Raw genomic sequence first — 20,191 nt, forward strand, 5'->3', positions numbered from 1 at the left:
GCACTGACCACCAGGGGCCAGACGCTCAATGCAGGAACTGCCCCCTGGTGGTCAGTGCACTCCTACAAAGGGAGTGCAGCTCAGCCAGAAGCCCCCTGACGGTTGATGAGCACAGCAGAGGTGGGAGTGGTGGTGGCAGAAGCCTTTCCTGCCTCCACAGCAGCCCTAAGGATGTCCAATTGCAGTTTGGCCCGCTCCCTAAGCTGTCAGTTGGATGTCCCCTAAGAGCTCCCAGACTGGGAAAGGGCACAGGCTGGGCTGAGGGACTCCTGCCCGCTCTCAGAGTACACAAATGTTGTGTACCAGGCCTCTAGGATATGTATATATATATTTTTAAAAGCTGTGGTACATTCACATAATGGAATACAACTCCACTGTAAAAAAGAAAATCTTACATTTGCAAAAGCATGGATAAAACCGGAGTGTATTATGCTAAGTGAAATAAGACAATCAGAGAAAGACAAATACAATATGGTTTTACTTATATGTGGAACCTAAGGAAGAAATAAACTAACAAAATAGAAACAAAGTCATAGAGCCTGGCTGAAGTGGCTCTGTTGGGTAGGTGTTGTCCTGTTGGACCAAAGGGTTGCCAGTTCGATTCCCCGCACATCCTGGGATGCAGGCTTGGTCTCTGTAGGAGACAGGCCTCTGCATGGTCAACTTTTAGAAAACAAGTTACTGAATTTCCCCAGGTTACAGAGGGAGAGGGTATAAGAACAAAGAACTGTGCATGTGACCAGAAGCACATTTTCCAGGAAGATCCGCCTAGACAAAGGGAGGTGGAGACTAGAAAAGGCCTCAGCCATTTTTAAAATAATCCAATAGGAGACAATATGACTGAGGTGACTCGGGGGAGAGACTGTTAACTCCATAGCACTCAGCCAGTGAGGACCTGAGGAGGGACTCTCACACCATAAGGCTAAATTGCCTGTGACCGCTGCTCTGCGTGTACCTGCCTGCAGGCACCAGCTCTCAACAACGTATTAAAGGTCTGGTTTCCCATCTTTCATGTCCCCAAGTCCCTCATTTGAACTCGGACAGGTGAGAATTTCTCACAGTCTCCAATTGGGGAGCATATGGAAGGCAACAGGTCAATGTTGCTCTCATATCAATGTTTCTCTGCCTTTCTCCCTTCCTCTGCACCTATGAGTCTGTTTCTTTGTAAAAAACAAACAAACAAACACAAAAAACAACAACAGACTCATAGGTGCAGAGAACAAACTGCCAGTTATCAGAGGGGATGGGGTTGGGTGAAAAAGGTAAAGGGACTAAGAAAACAAGTGAGAAGCAAGATGGCTGTAGACTAGCTGGATGCTCTTATATTGTAAATCAGAAGACACCTTAATCAATAAGCCAAATTTATTTGGAGTCCTATTTCCCTAGCGCTAGCAGGCCGAGAAAAAATCTTGCCTCTCAAATTCTGGGCCCAATATGGTGGAAGTCTTCCAAATTTATACGATTTTCAGCTCTTTGTCTCCTAAATTTGGCATGAGACTTCTGGACCTTCTGAGAGAAGTCCTGGGTGCTGGAACTGGGCTGTGAGACCGTATCCCAAGGCCTGGCCTGGCGCCAGCACTGACAACTCTGTCTGGGGCATAGTTTAGCGCCTCTTTGGAATGGGAGTAGTCTTATTTTGCCTATTATTTAAGCAAGCAAACGTTTACAGAAGCCAGAATAGCAGGGTTAAATTTTAAGCAGCAGTTTTTACCCAAGATGGAGGTTACTATGCTTCACTGTGTCCCCTTGCTCCCAGCCAGGGCACAGATCTACAGCAAAACCACAGTACAATCAACAGGAAAAACCAACTGCAGAAGTGCAGCTGACCAGGGAGCACGGAAGGAGCCGCATGGAGACCTACAGGAGGACTGCGTTGTGGAAAGGGAGGAGCCCTCCGCTCCCCGCCCCTCGCCCAGCATGTGTGGCCGCTGAGAAGCAGGAGGGATATCATGGCTGCAAAGCTCCTTCCCTCTGTGTCTCAACCTCTCACAGGGGTCCCCCACGCAGAGCAGCAGAGATGGGAGGGCCCGCGCAGCACTAGGCACAGGGAACGGGGGTGTGTGGAGGGGGGCTGTCTGCCTGGGAGCCTCTGCCTGCGCCTTCCCAGGGGAAAAGCTCTCTGTCGGCGGCTCAGCTGAGAACTTGGCTCCAGGCTCTGATGCTGGAGGGGCTTCGCTGCCATGATTCCGTCTGGGGGAGGAGTCTGCGGGCTGCACCCAGCTTTGAGGGACCCTCTACTTTCTTGAAAGGCATGTGCAGAGCCCATCAGTGACCAACCTGTGTGGCTGGGGAAAGGGCAAAGTGTCTCCTGCTGCAAACCCACCCCCACTGCGGGGCCTCAGGGCCTCACGTCCTGCGGGGCTGGCAGCAGGGGGAGCGGATGCGGGGCCTGCACTGCGGACTTCAGCACCCGAGCAGAGCCTGGAATTTGGGCTGAGACCGGCTGGTGGAGAGATTGGTGTCCGACTGGGGGCTGGTGGTGCGGGGGCCCTTGTGCCACACAGAGCCTGGGCATATGGACTGCATCCCCTGTGGAGGCTCCTGTCGGGGACACAGACGGTGAGTGCTGAGCATTGTGGGGCAGCTGATTCAAGCTCCTGTTGTGAGAATAAACAATCCATTTTTTCCGTCAAAGAGCAGTTTAGGCAGCCGCCATGTTGGCCGCGTGACTTGCAGCTCCCCATCTTGAAACAGCAAAGGCCAACCCCTCCCTTTGAATTAGCCATCGTGAAAGACTGTGAACCTGAACCCAATCAAGAGTGAGAGACAGGTCACGTGGGTCAGGATTAAAAAGCCGAGCCGACTGCCTGCTGGGTGTGTGGTGCTCCCAGACCATGTGTGCACACCCTTCTACACAGGAGGAGAGACATCTGCTGCTGCCTGGCTCCCGAGGGTTCTACCAGGACCCCTGAATTTGGGGGCTCGTCTTACTTCTTACTCTGTGAGTTCTGCAGGCATCCTTGAGGAGGAGTGGACCATGTATGCCCCACCCCTCAAGGCTGCAGGCATCCGCCACTCCCAAGAGACTGTTTTGCTTCAGTTCTCTGAAGTCCGGGATAGCCCCACTGGGTGCAGTTCTGTGGGGGACAGTAGAGCAGCTCAGAGGGGGACAGTTAACGTGAGAGACCCACAGAGGCTATTGTCTGGGACCAGGAGGAGGTGCTTAGGCCCCTCGTGTAGGCGGGGCCGGCAATATCCTCAACCGGGAGTCTTGGTTTATCCCCCTGAGCGCAGGGCAGCTGAGCCTGCTCCCTAAGAGGAGACTGCGGCTGTACTCAACCTGAACCTGCAGCAGCCCTCCGGGGAGCTAGAGTTGGAGCCTCTGGTAGAGACTGAGGAGTTCGGCTTTGAAGCAGAGACTAACCTCCCCGTATGAGTGCCGGCTGCCTCATCTCCAAGCAGGGGCCCACCTGCCCGAGTTAGCCTCGCTGGGCTCATCCTACAGGCTCTTAGAAGACTCTGGGGGAGGACCAGGCAACCTCAGGAGGAGGAAGAGGAGGTGGCAGGTGGAGGCGGACTTTAGAGAGCCCTGGTCTGAATACAGATCTCAAAGCTAAAAGCAGCTAACCCATTTACACAGATTGGTCCTTCCCATGCACACACATGTCTGGTAGATGCAGAGACTAACAGTGAACAGAGTGGTAACTACACAAAGGCAGACCAAGGCCTGTTATACATGACATCTGCATCTGAAACCCACCCAAAAGGACCCAGGACCAACACAGCAAGTGGTGGGCCTCAGACCACACCAGAGCTCAACCCAACTAGATACACAAATAGCACACCCAAAAGTGGATCCCAGCAGGTGCCAGACCTTGCTGGGATCACCCCTGTTTTTTGGGGAAGCCCCTGCACAGTGTCTCATTCATGGTGATAAAACTTTACTTCTATAGACACCCAGCCCGAAGAGTTACTGATTTTGCCACTGAGCCCATAAGACACCTCAAGACTACCTGTATAGCAGGTTTGCACACTATTTACTATTGCAACAAAAAATGTGCTTAGGAATAAATTTAACCAAGGAGGTAAAAGACCTATACTCAGGAAATAATAGGACAGTAAAGAAAGAAATTCAGAAAGATACAAACAAGTGGAAGCATACACTATGTTCATAGACAGAAAGAATTAACATCATTATTAAATGTCCATACTACCCAAAGCAATCTATAGATTCAATGCAATCCCTATTAAAATACCAACAGCATATTTAACAGATCTAGAACCAATTCCAAAATTTTATATGGAACTAAAAAGGACTCCAAAAAGCCTCGGCAATCTTGAAAAAGAACAAAGTTGGAGGAATCACAATATCGGATATCAAACTATACTATAAAGTCATTGTAATCAAAACAGCATGGTACTGGCATGAGAACAGGCATATAGATCAACGGAACAGAGACCCCACAAATTAATCAACACTTTTACGGTCAATAAATATTTGACAGAAGGCAAGAGCATAGAATGGAGTAAAGACAGTCTCTTCAGTAAATGGTGTTGGGAAAATTGGACAGGTAGATGCAGAAAAATGAAATGTGGTGGAAAGATACTGACTTTGGCTGGTGAACACACAATATAATATACACATACTGTATTATAGAATTGTACACTTGAAATCTATATAATTTTATTAACCATTCTAATAAATTCATTAAACATTTTTTTAAATAAAATAAAAGTAGTGGGAAAAGGCATATTAAGTAATCCAAAGACAGGATTAAAGGAGGAACACAGGAATGGAAAATAGAGTGGATAAGCAAAAAATGAATTATAGGCTTGAATAATCTCAAAATCAATATGCTGAATGAAAGAAGTCAGTCACAAAATAGTGCCTATTGGATGATTCCATTTGTATGAAATTCTAGAAAATGAAACCTAATATATAATGACAAAAAATAGATCAGTGGTTGTCAGGGACTAGAGGGGGGGCAGTGATGGACAACAGAATGGCATGGGGAAACTTTGGGGGCGATGACATGTTCTGTGTTGGTTGCCGTGGTGGTTGCATGGGTATACACATTTGCCAAAACACATTCTAAATGGATGCGGTTTTTTGTAGATGATTTTTATCTCACTAATGTTGTTTTTAAAACAAAAAATGGTGTTGGGAAAATTGGACAGATACATGCAAAAAATGAAACTAGACTACCTTCTTACACCAATACTAGAATAAACTCAAAATGGAGTAAGGACATAATGAAACCATAAAGCTCCTAGAAGAAAACATAGGCAATAAACCCTGTGACATCACTCTAAGTAATATTTATTTGGATATGTCTTCCTCAGTTAAGGAAAACAAAAGATAGATAAACCAACTGGATTCCAGCAAACTAAAAAGTTTCTGTGCAAGAAAGGAAATCATCAACAATACGAAAAGGCCATCTACTGAATGGGAGAAGATATTCACCAATGGGACATCCAATGAAGGGTTAATATCCAAAATATATAAGAAAGGTGTTCACGCTGAAACCGGTTTGGCTCAGTGGTAGAGAGTTGGTCTGCGGACTGAAGGGTCCCAGGTTTGATTCCGGTCAGGGGCATGTACATTGGTTGCGGGCACATCCCCGGTAGGGGGTGTGCAAGAGGCAGCTGGTCGATGTTTCTCTCTCATCGATGTTTCTAGCTCTCTATCTCTCTCCCTTCCTCTCTGTAGAAAATCAATAAAATATATATATTTTTTAAAAAAGAAGAAGAAGAAAGGTGTTCAATTTAACAAAAAAAGAGAGCATATCAGATGACCAATAGACATGTGAAATAATGGTCAACATGCTAATCATCAGAGAAATGCAAATTAAAACCTCACACCTTTCAGAAAGGGTATCATCAATAAACTAACAAATGAGAGTTGGTGAAAATGTGGAGAAAATGAAATCCTCGTGCACTGTAGTGGGATTGTAATTGGTGCAGCCCCTATGCAAAATAGTGTGACAATTCCAAAAGTAAAAACTAGAAGAACACATGACCCAGCAATCTCACTTCTGGATATTTATCCAAAGAAATCCAAAACATGAGTGTATTGCAGCAATAGCCAAGACATGACAGATCTCAGAGGGGGGCTTGTCGGGTGATGAGAGGGGATTAAACAAAGAATTTATATGCATATATGCATAGCCCAAGGACACAGACATTTGTGTGGTGAAGGCCTGAGTTTAGGTGAGGGAGGAAGTGAGGGGGAGGGGAATAGGGGACATTTATAATAATTTATAATAATGTCAACAATAAAAAAATAAAAAATTTTTAAAATAAAAAAGCATCTTAAATGTCCACTGATAGACAATTGGATAAAGAAGTTGTAGCCTGGTTTGGCTCAGTGGATGAAGCATTGGCCTGAGGACTAAAGGGTCCTGGGTTCAACTCCAGCCAAGGGCACATGCCTGGGTTGCAGGCTTGATCCCCCCAGTAGGGGGCAAGCAGGAGGCAGCCAATCAATGATTCTCTGTCATCATTGATGTTTCTATCTCTCTATTTCTCTTCCTTCCTTTCTGGAAAAAAAATTTTTTTTAATAAAAAAAGAAGTTGTACATTTATGCAGTGGAATATTACTCTACCATAAAAAAAGAATAAAATCTTACCATTTGTGACACTATGGATGGACTTATAGGGTATTATGCTAAGTGAAATAAGTCAGACAGATAAAGAAAAATACCATATGGTTTCACTTATATGTTCAGAATCTAAAAAATGAAATATATGAAATAAAACATAAAGAATCTCATAAATACAGAGAACAATTTGATGTTTGCCAGGTGGGAGGGGTTCTAGGTAGCTAGGGGCTATTGAAGGGATTAAGAAGTACAAATTACCTGTTACAAAAACAGTCAAAGGAATGCAAAGTACAGCATGGGGAAATTAGTCAATAATCCTATTTAATGAAAGGCTAATATGCAAGCCAATCGAATGGCAGAACTACCGGTCACTATGATGCACACAGACCACCAGGGGGCAGATGCTCAATGAAAGAGCTGCTCTCTGGTGGTCAGTGCACTCCCACAGGGGGAGCACTGCTCAGCCAGAAGCCAGGCTCATGGCTGGCGAGGGTAGCGGCTGTGGTGGGAGACTCTCCTGCCTCCACAGCAGGGCTAAGGACAACTATAGACAAGCCATCAGTTGGATGTCCATCAAGGTCTCCCAGGCTGCAAGAGGTTGCAGGTTGGGCTGAGGGACCCCCTATCTGCCCCCAAGTGCATGAATTTTGTGCACCAGGCCTCTAGTATTATAATAACTATATATGGTGTCAGGTGGATACTATACTTATGGGGTGATCATTTGTATGGTATATAAATATCTAAGCATTACATTGTACACCTGAAACTAATATAGTACTACCAGTATATGTCAACTGTAATTAAAATTTAAAAAATTATAATAAAACTAGAGGCCTGGTCCATGAAAATCCATGCACTAGAGGGGGGTCCCTCAGCCCAACTTGCCCTCTCTCATAGTCTGGGAACCCTCAGGGGTGGGAGGTAACCTGGCAATCAAAGGAAGGCAATGCCTCATCACAACTCTGCTGCTGCCACTGCTGGCAGCGCAAGCCTCAGCTGGCCCTGGTTACCTGAGCCTTGGGTGATCCTAGGCAGCTGGGAAGCCACCATCAATGGTTTGGCTATACCTCGAGCTGGCCCTGGGCAGCTGGAAAGCTGCCAGTAGAGGCTTGCCTGCACCTGAGGCGTCGACTGGGCAGCTGACATCTAAGGCTTGCCTGTGCCTCAGTCCGGCTCTAGGCATCTTGGGGGCTGAAGGGAAGGGGGACTCCGGAGGCAGGCACGTGGAATGGCTGGATCTGCCTGGGAGCAGGTCTGGCTGTGCTACATGCCTGCCACCCCAGTGGGGCTGAGGGGACTGGGCGCCACCATCTTGTGGCTTTGTTCACAGTCATCTTTGAGGGTGGGGCAGTCAATTAGCATATTCCCTCCTTATTAGATAGGACTAGAGGCCCGGTGCAAGAAATTCATACACTTGGAGGGAGGTCCCTCAGCCTGGCCTGCACCCTCTCGCAGTCTGGGAGCCCTGGGAGGATGTCTGACTGATGGCTTAGGCCTACTAAGCCATCAGTCAGACATCCTTAGCATTGCCATGGGGGTAGGAGAGACTCCCACCACTGCCAGCTGTGAGTCCAGCTTCTAACTGAGCGGCGCTCCCCTGTGAGAGCACACTGACCACCAGGGGGCATCTTCTGCATTAAGTGTCTGCCCCCTGGTGGCCAGGGAGCATCATAGTGACCAGTCATTCCACCATTCAGTCATTTGCATATTAGCCTTTTATTATATAGGATACATATAAGCATATTATGACCAATTTTAAGCTTAAGACTTTGACATTTTAATGAAAAAGGACAAATTTGTTAAGAACAATGTGTATTATAAAGTTTACAAAATTAAACAGAAAATGTGAATACTCTATAACTTCCACCAAATATTAGGAGACATAAGGTCAACCATACACAAACTTTTCAATAGAGTAAAACAAGTTCCCCGGCTGGACCACTGAGGAGCACCAGCATTTAAATGTGCCCAGGAAAAGGTACTGTTAGGTGATGGAGATGTGGCTGTGAGTGAGGACATGCGGTGTCAAACAGAGGAAGGAGCGATTTCAGGAAAGAGATAAAGTGGAGAAAAAAGTGATTTCAGGAGGGAGTGGTTGGGCAGCATTTGTAAGTGCTGGAGATAAAGCAATTGAGATTAAGGTTGAACATTGCATTTTAATGTCTGCAGTAGTTATCTTTGATGAGAGGCATTTGGCTTTTTTTTTAACATGACCAATGCTAGTACAACTAAATACAATCAAATAATTGTTTCATCAAGAAGGACAAGAGCTTTATGATTTCACTCATATGTAGGATATAAAACAAAAAGCAACACATGAACAAACATCTCACAGACAAAGACAAACATAATGGTGGTTACCAAAGAAGAAGGAGGTGGAAGGAGGATGAAGCAGGTATAGAGGGTCAAATACATGGTGATGAAGGGAAACTAGATTTTGGGTGGTGAGCACACAATGCAATATACAGCTGAACTGTAAACTTGAAACATATAATGTTATTAACCAAGTTACCTCAATAAATTTAATTATAAAAACTCTCATATGACAATTTTATGTGCAATATACTATGATTTTTTAAAAAATATGTTATTCTATGTATTGTAATGATGATATTGGAAGAATATTTATTTCATTGCCCTAGCCAGTTTGGCTCAGTGGATAGAGCTTTGGCCTGTGGACCAGAGGGTCCCAGGTTTGATTCTGGTCAAGGGCATGTACCTCAGTGGCAGGTTCCTCCGTGGCCCAGGCCCTGGTCGGAGTATGTGCAAGAGGCAACCAATTGATGTGCTTCTCTCAGATCAATATTTCTCTCTGTCTTCCCCTCTCTCTTTTACTCTCTCTAAAAAATCAATGGAAAAATATTTTCGGGTGAGGAATATACATACATACATATATCATCAAGTACACTCAGTGGAGCTGACAGAATGGAAAGTGAAAATTTCCAAATGACATGAATAGGCAATTCTTTGAAGAAGTTTGACTGTAAGAGGAGAAGACAGTTGAAGCAACAGTAATGAGAAAAGTTAGTTTCCTTCAATATGTGTGTCCCAAGGGACTAAACATTATTATTTATAGTTGTCCATTTTAAAGTAATCACATGATTACTACATACAGATACTAAATCAGAGTAAACACATGAACAACAAAAAAAAGATGCATTTAACACCAACCAATATTCCAAATAGCTCTATCTTAAAAATAACAATACAGAAATCAAAATCCATAGGGTTTTGATTAATTGCTTCCTACAGAAGTATACAAAGTGTTGCTTGAAAGAAATGATGTATAGATACTACTATACTACAAAGAAAAATAAAATCAGGTGTGTGAGACAACAAATGAAGGGCTAAGACATTTCTGTGAAGACTCCAAGCCACGTTTCCTCCAGTCCTGATGGGTATCAGAATCTCAGCTAATTTGCATGTTTAACTTACAGCTTCCCGAGTAAAACAAACATTGTGAAGCAATGACTTACTTTCCTGCTCTTGACCTCGATTTTCTTTCTCAAGTGCAGTCATTTCCTGCCTATAAGAGAAAGAGAGAGTGTGAGACGCTGCAGTTTCCCAAAGCTAAAATTATACTTGAAAGAAGTCTTTCATTGCTCTTAACCTAAGGCCATTGCTAGATCGACAATTTAAAAGTTAAATAAAATTGAAATCCTGCTTACCCTGTTTCTTAAAAATATGTTTTTGTTCAGCTTTTTGAAAGAGAGAGATGGAAACATCAATGAGAGAGCAACATGGATTGGCTGCCTCCTGCATGCCCCCTGCTGGGGGAAGAACCCACAGTCCAGGCATGAGTCCTGACCTGAAGTGGAACTGGCAACCTCTTGGCGCATGGGAGGATACCAACCAACTGAGCCACACTGGCTAGGCATACTTACCCTGTTTTGCTTTTTCTTTCTGAAAAAACACACACACATGAAATATAGCTGATAACACTGTATTGTATAATATACAATAGTTGTCCATTTTATGCTCTCACCAAAACAAACAAAAAACAAAAAAATGATAAATATGTGAAGTGGTGAATGTGTTAACTCAATGAAGGGGATCTTTTACAATATATACATATATCAAATCACAATGTACACTTTAAATATGTTTTTATTTTTTTGGTTGGGTAAGTACTTGTAGTTCTTTTCTAGTTATTTGGTCTGTCACAGTGATATATAATAATATATATATACACATACATTTTAGGGCCCAGTGCACAAATTCGTGTACTTTGAAAGGGATTGTGGGCCACAAGATTGCAGTGGGCACAGGGATGGGTCTCCGCCCATCATCCAAGACCCTGCCCAGCCCCTCCTGCCATGGCCCCCAGTCTCCTGTCTGTCAGCAGCCCTGCTCCTGCCACAGCTCCCACACAGATGGCACAGAGCAATTGAGGCAGGCACCAGCAATGGGTGCAAGCGGCAGCTGCTGCCCTGATCGCCCCTCAGAAGTAGGGGGAAGTGGAGAAGCCCTCAGGGGTGATCGGAGCCCGCAGCAGGCGTGAGGCCTGGCAGCGGGTATGAGCAGCAGTGCCGGCCCTGGCAGCAGGTGCTAGCAGACCAGCACCAGCAGCAGGTGCAAGGGCCAGGCAGGACCATGGCACATGGGAGCAAAAAATTTTCAATAACCACCAAATGCTCACCCTAATGACAGTGACTGGTGCCCTGCCTTGGTATGGTGCCCTCAATCATCTGCTCCATCATCCCTCCTTGGCCGACACCCGCCATATTCTGTTTGACCCCTGGTGGTCAGTGCACATCCTAGCAACCAGTTGTTTGGTTGTTCCGCCATTTGGTCTATTTGCATATTAGCCTTTTATTATATAGGATTTTTTTTATTAAAAATTTTAATGTTGAGATTGCAGAATGGTTGTGAAATAAATAGAAGCCACACTGACATGTTCCCAGGACCAAACTGAAATTACAATTAAATACAGAAAAGCCATCCTGAATGACCAACTGAAGACTAGCTGGAGAGAACCCTGATAACCAAGAACAAAAAGTAGAGACTGAATACAGACGGTAGGAAGTGTGGAGGCATGAAGGGCCATCTGAGCTCCCATAGACAGCAGCTGAAGTTCCAGAGGGATATCTCAGCTATGGGGGGTTACCACTGAGACTCTGGGATTTAAACCCAATGCTGGGCTCCCCAACCCAGAGCACCAGAACTGAGAAAGGTGCCCACATATCATCGGGCTGTGAAAAGCAGCAGAGTGCTATCTGCCAGGGAGAGATGGCTGGAATGCAAACACCCTCTTACAGGGCCAATCACAAAGTTTTGTGTGCAGCCATGCACCTTGGGCTCCAGCAGAGGGAAGACTGAGTGGACTGGAGCTGTGTGAGCAGAAGTCAGAGGTGGGGACTCAGGGCTTAAGAGCTTAGAGGGCAGAAACCCCTGTTTCCTGTGCTGAGTCATTCCCACCTATTGCAGAGGACATCTTCCTACAGCACATCTTCATCATCTAGGCCAGTGGTCAGAAAACTATGGCTTGCAAGCTGCACGTGGCTCTGTTGACTAATGAGTTGCTTACCACTGGGATAGGGGCTTAATCACAAGCAACAACAGCCTGTAATTATTGGAATCAAGAGTCTAGGTCAGTGGTCGGCAAACTCATTAGTCCACAGAGCGACAAACCATGGCTCGTGAGCTGCAGTTTTCAGACCACTGATCTAGGCAGCTTTTGCCTGGGGGGAGAAGAATTGCCTCACCCTGTTGGAAAACCTCTCATTGCACCTGTAATCCATAGCCTAAGGCTAATCAAGACTGAATAACAGTCAGACTGTAGGCAGAGGCAGATCTCTGGAGACTTTAAGTCTTCTCTCCAATCTAATTTGGAGCCCTGGGCTAGGAAAAGCAGAACCTGGTGCACATCTTGGTTCTTTCCAAAGGCACCCAGCCCCAGCAGAGGGAGCCACAAGCTGTAGATTGCTGAGAGCCCCAAACAGGGTACTCTGACATAGTCCTGCGTTAGAGATTGGGAGTCATAGAAGATCTAACTAATACATAGACACAAACCCAAACAGGCAACCAAACAGGGGAGACTAAAAAACAAGCCCCAAATGAAAGAACAAGAGAATTCTCCAGAAGAAGAACTAAATGAAATGGAGATAAGAAATTTATCAGATATAACATTCAGAATAATGATGGCAAAGATGGTCAACATCATGAGAAAAGATATTGTAACTATGAAAAAAGACCAGTTAGAAATAAAGAATGACATAGTATTAATAAAGAACAAATTGCAAGGAATACACCGCAGGTTAGGGGAAGTCGAGGAACAGATTAGTTAATTAGAAGTCAGAGTAAGAAAATATCACTCAATCAGAGAACCAAAAAGAAAAAAACAACAACTAAAAAACAGGAGGACAGCTTAAGCCTGCAGGCGTCTTCAAACTATGGCCCGAGGGCCACATGCGGCCCGCAGAGGAGTCTGATCCAGCCTGCCAGGTTTTTTGGGCAGTGAGCGCAGCCGAGGTGTTACACTAGGAATTAGTAGTTCATATAGTCCGGCCCTCCAGCTCTCTGAGGGACCGTGATCTGGCCCCCACTTTAAAAAGTTTGAGGACCCCTGGTTAAGGGAGTGGTAGGACACAGGAAACATAACAATATTCACACAATAGGTCTGATTGAAGGAGAAGAAAGTGAGCAAGGGATAGAGAAGGTGTTTGAAGAAATAATAGCAGAAAACTCCCCTAATCTAGTGAAGGAAAAAGTCACACAAGTTCAGGAGTCACAGAGAACTCCAATCAAGAAGAACCCAGATAGGTCCATGCACAGACACATCATAATTAAAATGCCAAAAATTAAAGACAAAGAGAGAATATTAAAGGCATCAAGAGAAAAGCAAACTGTTATCTATAATACAAAGGAACTCCCATAAGGCTGTCAGTTGATTTCTCATCAGAAGCTCTATAGAGCTGAAGGGAATGGCATGAAGTATTCAAGGATCTAAAACTAAGATTACTGTGTCCAGCAAGTTATTATTAAAAATAGATGGTGAAATAAAGAGCTTCCCAGACCAAAAAAAAAAAAAAAAAAAAAAAAATGGCTAAAGGATTTTATCACCACCAAATCAGCACTGCAAGAAATGCTAAAGGGACTGCTGTAATGAGGAGGAGGAGGAGGAGGAGGAGGAGGAGGAGGAGGAGGAGGAGAAGAAGAAGAAGAAGAAGAAGAAGAAGAAGAAGAAGAAGAAGAAAAAGAGAGAGAGAGAGAGAGAGAGAGAGAGAGAGAGAGAGAGAGAGAGAGAGAGAGAAGGAACCTAGACATAGAGAATTACTAGTAAAATGGCAATAATTAAGTACCTGTCGATAATAACCGTAAATGTAAATGGATTAAATACTCCAATCAAAAGACATAGAGTAGCTGAATGGATACAAAAACATGACCCAACTAAATGTTGTCTACAAGAGACCCACCTCAGAACAAAAGACACAGAATGAAAATGAAGGAATACGAGGATCCTCATAGCCAATTGGCTTGGAGATCAACGCTTCCCAGTGATACCAACAACAAGCAAGGCTTAACAACAAGACTGCACACACAGCCCACAAAGGGCTACACCAAGACTGTCCACCTTAGATAACTGGGAGGCTGATTCACTGAACCATATAGGACACCTTAGCACACAAAGCCACCCTACCAACTCAGGGAAGCTGTGAAAATGCCAAGACAAGGAAATAGATCACAAATAAAAGAAATGGAGGAAAAGAAGAGACTGGATATAGAGTTCAAAATCACGCTTATAAGGTTTTTCAAGAATTTCCTAGAAAAGGTCGATAAGACCTATGAGGATATGAAAAGGGATCAACAAGAACTAATAAGGGATCAACAAATAAGGAATCAACAAGAAATAAAGAATACATTGTCTGAAATAAAAAAATATTATACAGAGTCCTAAAAACAAAATGGAAGATCGCATGAATCAAGTCAAAGATTTGGAACATAAAGAGCCAGAAGACACTCCTCCACAGAAGCAAGAAGACAAGAGAATCCAGAAAGTTGAAGATAATGTAAGAAATCTCTGGGACAACTTCAAGCGAACCAACATCAGAATTATGGGGGTCCTAGAAGATGAGAGAGAGCAAGATACCGAAAGAATACTGGAAGAAATAGTGACAGAAAACTTCCCCCACCTAGTGAAAGAATTAGACTTACAAGTCCAGGAAGCGCACAGAACTCCAAACAAAAGAAATTTAAAGGAGACCACACCAAGACAAATCATAATTAAAATTCCAAGAGCAAAAGACAAAGAGAAAATATTAAAAGCAGCAAGAAAAAAGCAGGAGTTACCTATAAAGGAGCACCTATACGATTGTGAGCTGATTTCTCAACAGAAACCATGCAGGCCAGACGGGAATGGCAAGAAATATTCAAGGTGATGAATAGCAAGAATCTACAGCCAAAAATAATCTACCCAGCAAAGCTATCACTCAGAATTGAAGGCCAGATAAAGAGCTTCACCAATTAAAAAAAGCTAAAGGAGTTCATCACCGCCAAACCAGAATTATATGAAGTGCTGAAGGGGGTTCTTTTGGAAGGGAAAGTAAGTAAAGATAAAAACTATGAACAACAAATACATAACTATCAACAAGTGAATCTAAAAACCAAGGGAATTTAAAAAAATCTGATAAACAATATTAACTGGTGAATATAATAGAATCAGAGGTATGGAAGGGGAATGAACTGATGATTCTTGGGGAAAAGGGGAGAGGGGGATGTGGGAAGAGACTGAACAAAAACTGTGCACTTATGGATGAGGACAATGGGGGGTGGGGAAAGGGTAGAGGGTGGGGTGGGAACCTGGTGGAGGGGAGCAATGAGGGGGGGGGATGAGGAACATTTGTAATAATATGAACAATAAATATTTATTTATTTTTAAAAAAAGGACTTGAAAATGAAGGAATACAAAAAATGTTTCCATAAAAATGGAAATGGAAAAAAAAAAAAAAAGCTGGGGTAGCAATACTCATATCTGACAAAATAGACTTCAAAATGAAAGCCATCACAAGAGACAACAAAGGTCACTACATAATACTAAAGGGATCAACCCAACAAGAGGATATGACCCTGATAAACATATATGCACCCAATATAGGAGCACCTAGATACATTAAAAAACAAAAAACTTCTTTTTAAAAAAATATATATATTTTATTGATTTTTTACAGAGAGTAAGAGAGAGGGACTGAGAGTTAGAAACATCGATGAGAGAGAAACATCGATCAGCTGCCTCCTGCACACACCCCACTGGGGACATGCCTGCAACCAAGGCACATGCCCCTGACCGGAATTGAACCCAGGACCTTTCAGTCTGCAGGCCGACACTCTATTCACTGAGCCAAACCAGTTTCGGCAAAACAAAAAACTTCTACTACTAAAGGGATCAATCCAACAAGAGGATATAACCCTGGTAAACATATATGCACCCAATATAGGAGCACCTAGATACATTAAAAAACAAAAAACTTCTAGAGAACTTTAAAGGAGAGATCAAAGCAATACAATCATAGTAGGGGACTTTAAAACCTGCTGACTTCACTGGATAGATCTCCCAGACAAAAAATTAATAAGGAAATAGTGACACACTGGATCAAATGAATTTAATTGACATTTATAGAACATTTCACCCCAAAACTACAGAATATACATTTTTCTCAAGTGCTCATGGATCATTATCAAAGATAGACCACATATTAGGACACAAAACATGTCTCTACAAGTTGAAGAAGATTGAAATCATATTAAGCACCTTCTCAGATCATAGTAAAATGAAGTTAGAAATCAATTACCGTAAAAACGCTCAAAGACGTTCAAGCACAGGGAGATTAAATAGCATATTATTAAACAACTAGAGGTCTGGTGCACAAAATTGTGCATGGGTAGGGTCCCAAGGTCTGGCGGGCAATCAGGGCCAATATATGAGGTAACTGAAGGGGCAATTGGTGTGCCCTGCTGGCACCCACCTTAGCTGACCTGGCACCAACCATTTGCCAGCCCTGCCCCCTACTGCCGCCACCAGTCACTTTCCTCTGCAGGGCAACCAGCGGGGTAATCAGGGGGACCTGCTGGCACCCACCTTGGAGGCAATTGGCAGGGCGATCATGGGGGTGGTGCTGCCCACTCACTGGCAGGCCCTGCCCCCTTATCACCCTGCTGACCCCACCGGTCACCTCTGTGGGGTGATGTCAGGGCAATTGGGGGACCCCACTAGCACCTGCTTTGGTTGTCCTGGGGCCTGCAGGCTGGGGGCATCTCCTGCATTGAGCACCTGCCCTTTGGTGGTCAGTGCACACCAGTCGTTCCTCCATTCAGTCAATTTGCATACTGGACTTATATTATATAGGATGAATGGGTTATCAATGCACTAAAAAGAAAAAAATCAAACAATGCTTGGAAACAAATGAACACACAACAACCCAAATCTCTGGGACACAGGAAAGCAATCCTGAGAGGAAAGTTAATAGCACTATAGGACTACCTCAAAAAACAAGAAAACTTAATAATAAACTATTTAACCCTTCCACTTAAAAATTAGAAAAGAACAACAAGAAAAGCCCAGAATAAGTAGAAGGAAGAAAATAATGAAGATTAGAGCAGAAATAAATTACATAGAGACTTAAAAAAATACACACAAAAAAATTCAATGAAATCAAGAGCAGTTTTTTTACAAAGATAAACAAAATTGATGAACCATTAGCCAGACTCATCAAGAAATAAAGAAAGAGCCAGGACCGGTTTGGCTCAGTGGATAGAGCGTCGGCCTGCGGACTGAAAGGTCCCGGGTTCGATTCCGGTCAAGGGCATGTACCTTGGTTGCGGGCACATCCCCAGTGGGGGGTGTGCAAGAGGCAGCTGGTCAATGTTTCTCTCTCATCGATGTTTCTAACTCTCTGTCCCTCTCAATTCCTCTCTTTGTAAAATCAATAAAATATATTAAAACAAAACAAAACAAAAAAAAAACGAAAGAAATAAAGAGAGAGACCAAAACCGGTTTGGCTCTGCAGACTGAGGGGTCCCAGGTTCGATTTCAGTCAAGGGCATGTGCCTTGGTTGCAGGCACATCCCCAGTGGGGGGCGGTGCAAGAGGCAGCTGATCAATGATTCTCCCTATCGATGTTTCTGGCTCTCTGTCCCTCTCTCTTCCTCTGTGTAAAATAACAATAAAATGTATTTTTTTAAAAAGAAATAAAGAAAGAGAACTTAAATAAGTAAAATCAGAAATAAAAGCAGAGATGTAACAACTGACACCACAGAAATACAAAGGATTGTAAGGAAATACTATGAAACACTATATGTCAACAAGCTGGACAATGTGGATGAAACAGAGAAATTTCAAAAAAAATACAATCTCCCAAAACTGAATCAGGAATAATCAGAAAACCTAAATAGGCCAATAACAACTGAGGAAATAGAAGCAGGAAAAAACAAAACAAAAACAAAAACAAAACAAAAACAACAACAAAAACAAACAAACAAACAAAAACTCTCAGCAAACAAAAGCTCTGGTCCAGATGGCTTTACCAGGGAGTTTTACCAAACTTTCAAAGAATAAATTACACTTATACTCCTCAAACTATTAAAAAAAAATCAAATAGTAAGGAACACTTCCAACCTCTTTTTTGAGGCCAATATGAGCCTAATTCCAAAAAGCAGATAAAGACACTATGAAGAAAGAGAAGGTCAATATTCTTGATAAACTTATGATAAAATCCCCAACAAAATATTAGTAAGTAAAATCCAGCAATATATTAGAAATATCATACATCATGACCAAGAGGGATTTATTCCAGGGATGCAAGGCTAGTGCAATATTTGCAAATCAATAAATGTGATACAAGTAAACAAATTGAAAGACAAATATTACATGAGTATATCAATAGACACTGAAAAAGCATTCAACAAAACCCAACACCCATTTTTTATAAAATCTCTCAGCAAAGTGGGAATAGAGAGATCATACCTCAACATAATAAAAGCCATATATAACAAACCTACAGCCAACATAACCCTGTTTCCCCGAAAATAAGACAGTGTCTTATATTACTTTTTTCTCCCAAAGTTGCTCTAGGTCTTATTTTCAGGGGATGTCTTATCTTTCCATGCACTAGGTCTTATTTTCAGAGAATGTCTTATTTTCGGGGAAACACAGTATATTCAAGGGGCAAAAACTAAAACCATTTTCGCTTTCACCAGTCTTATTCAACATAGTACTGGAAGTCCTAGCCACAGTGATCAGACAAAAAGAAAACATAAAAGGCATCCAAATAATGAGGATGTAAAATTCTCATTATTCGCAGATAACATGATATTATACATAGAAAACCCTAAAGACTCCATCAAAAAAACTACTAGACTTAATAAATGAGTTTGGCAATGTAGCAGGACACAAAATTGCACCCTGAAATTGATGGCATTTTTATACAACAATAATAAATTCTCATAGAAGAAACTAACAAATAATCTCATTTACCATTGTAATAAAAATATTAAAGTACTGAGAAATAAACTTAACCAAGGAGGTAAAAGACTCGTACTCAGAAAACTATAGGGCATTGAAATAAGAGATAGAGGAAGATATAAACAAGTGGAAGAAAAACAAGCCAGAGGAAAATCATTTGGGCAAAAATGAAAAAGGATCCCAAGTCAAATTTATAGAAGATATTTCTTTATTAACTTTTGGTCAAGAATATGTTTGTATATTTTCATAAAACAACTCCAAGACAATGTGGACTCTGGCAACAGAGAGGAATTGACAGGACTACTCCAACCATGAAGACAGAAGAGAAATAGTTCAGAGATGGAAGCGCTGACTATGCTTTGCCATACTAGCAGTCAGCAGCTGTGCGTCACTGCAGGTTACTCAGGACCAAACCAGAAAAGGTCGGACCTGCATTACCACCATTTATCCACCATCCAGGACTGAAATATCATTGCTGACATATACACATAAGGAACTGTTTGACATTGAAATTGGGTCTCAAAAGAACTGTTGGCCCAGAAAGAAACTCACTATAGACTGATTCATTTGCCTTTCGGCATAACCATTATTGCTTGTCTCATTTTTGATTCTTATAAGTATATTCACAGTAGGACATGATCTCAAGCATCTAGGGGAAATGGTGAACAACATAGACTGATGAATAAGAACATACCCAGAGATAAGGAGCCATGGGTCAGACTGTTGGACCTCAAAGGGAGGGTGGGGATAAAAGGGAGAGATCAACCAAAGGACTTGTGTGCATACATATGAGCCTAACCAGTGGTCAAGGACAATGGGGGGGTGGGGGCATGAGTGGGTAGGGGTGGGGAATTGGAATAGGGGGTTGAGGACAAATATGTGATACCTTAATCAATAAAGAAATTTTTAAACATTTTTTAAAAATTAAAATTACATGCAATGCAATGTAAAAAAAAAAAAAACCAAGTGGAAGAACATACCATGTTCATGGATTGGTAGAATCAACATCATTAAAATGTTCATTCTACCCAAGGCAAACTATTATATAATTCTTGAGAAAGAAAAACAAAGTTGGAGAAATCACAATACCAAATTTCAAGTTTTATTACAAAGCCACCATAATCAAAACAGCCTTGTACTGGCATAAGTACAGGCATATAGATCAATGGAACAGAACAGAGAACCCAGAAAT

At 42.7% G+C, this 20,191-nt stretch overlaps 1 protein-coding gene across 1 annotated transcript in view; it reads right to left on the minus strand.

Moving 5' to 3' along the window:
* The window catches only part of GCSAML (germinal center associated signaling and motility like), a 43,916-nt gene that overhangs the window by 10,173 nt on the left and 13,552 nt on the right, over positions 1-20,191 (minus strand). Inside the window, exon 2 of the mRNA XM_036450435.2 lies at positions 10,019-10,068. Coding sequence (XP_036306328.1) covers positions 10,019-10,068 — 50 coding nt within the window. The remainder of the gene's footprint in view (positions 1-10,018; positions 10,069-20,191) is intronic.

Source organism: Pipistrellus kuhlii, unplaced genomic scaffold (genome assembly GCF_014108245.1).
Source record: "Pipistrellus kuhlii isolate mPipKuh1 unplaced genomic scaffold, mPipKuh1.p scaffold_m20_p_21, whole genome shotgun sequence".
Taxonomy (NCBI): domain Eukaryota; kingdom Metazoa; phylum Chordata; class Mammalia; order Chiroptera; family Vespertilionidae; genus Pipistrellus; species Pipistrellus kuhlii.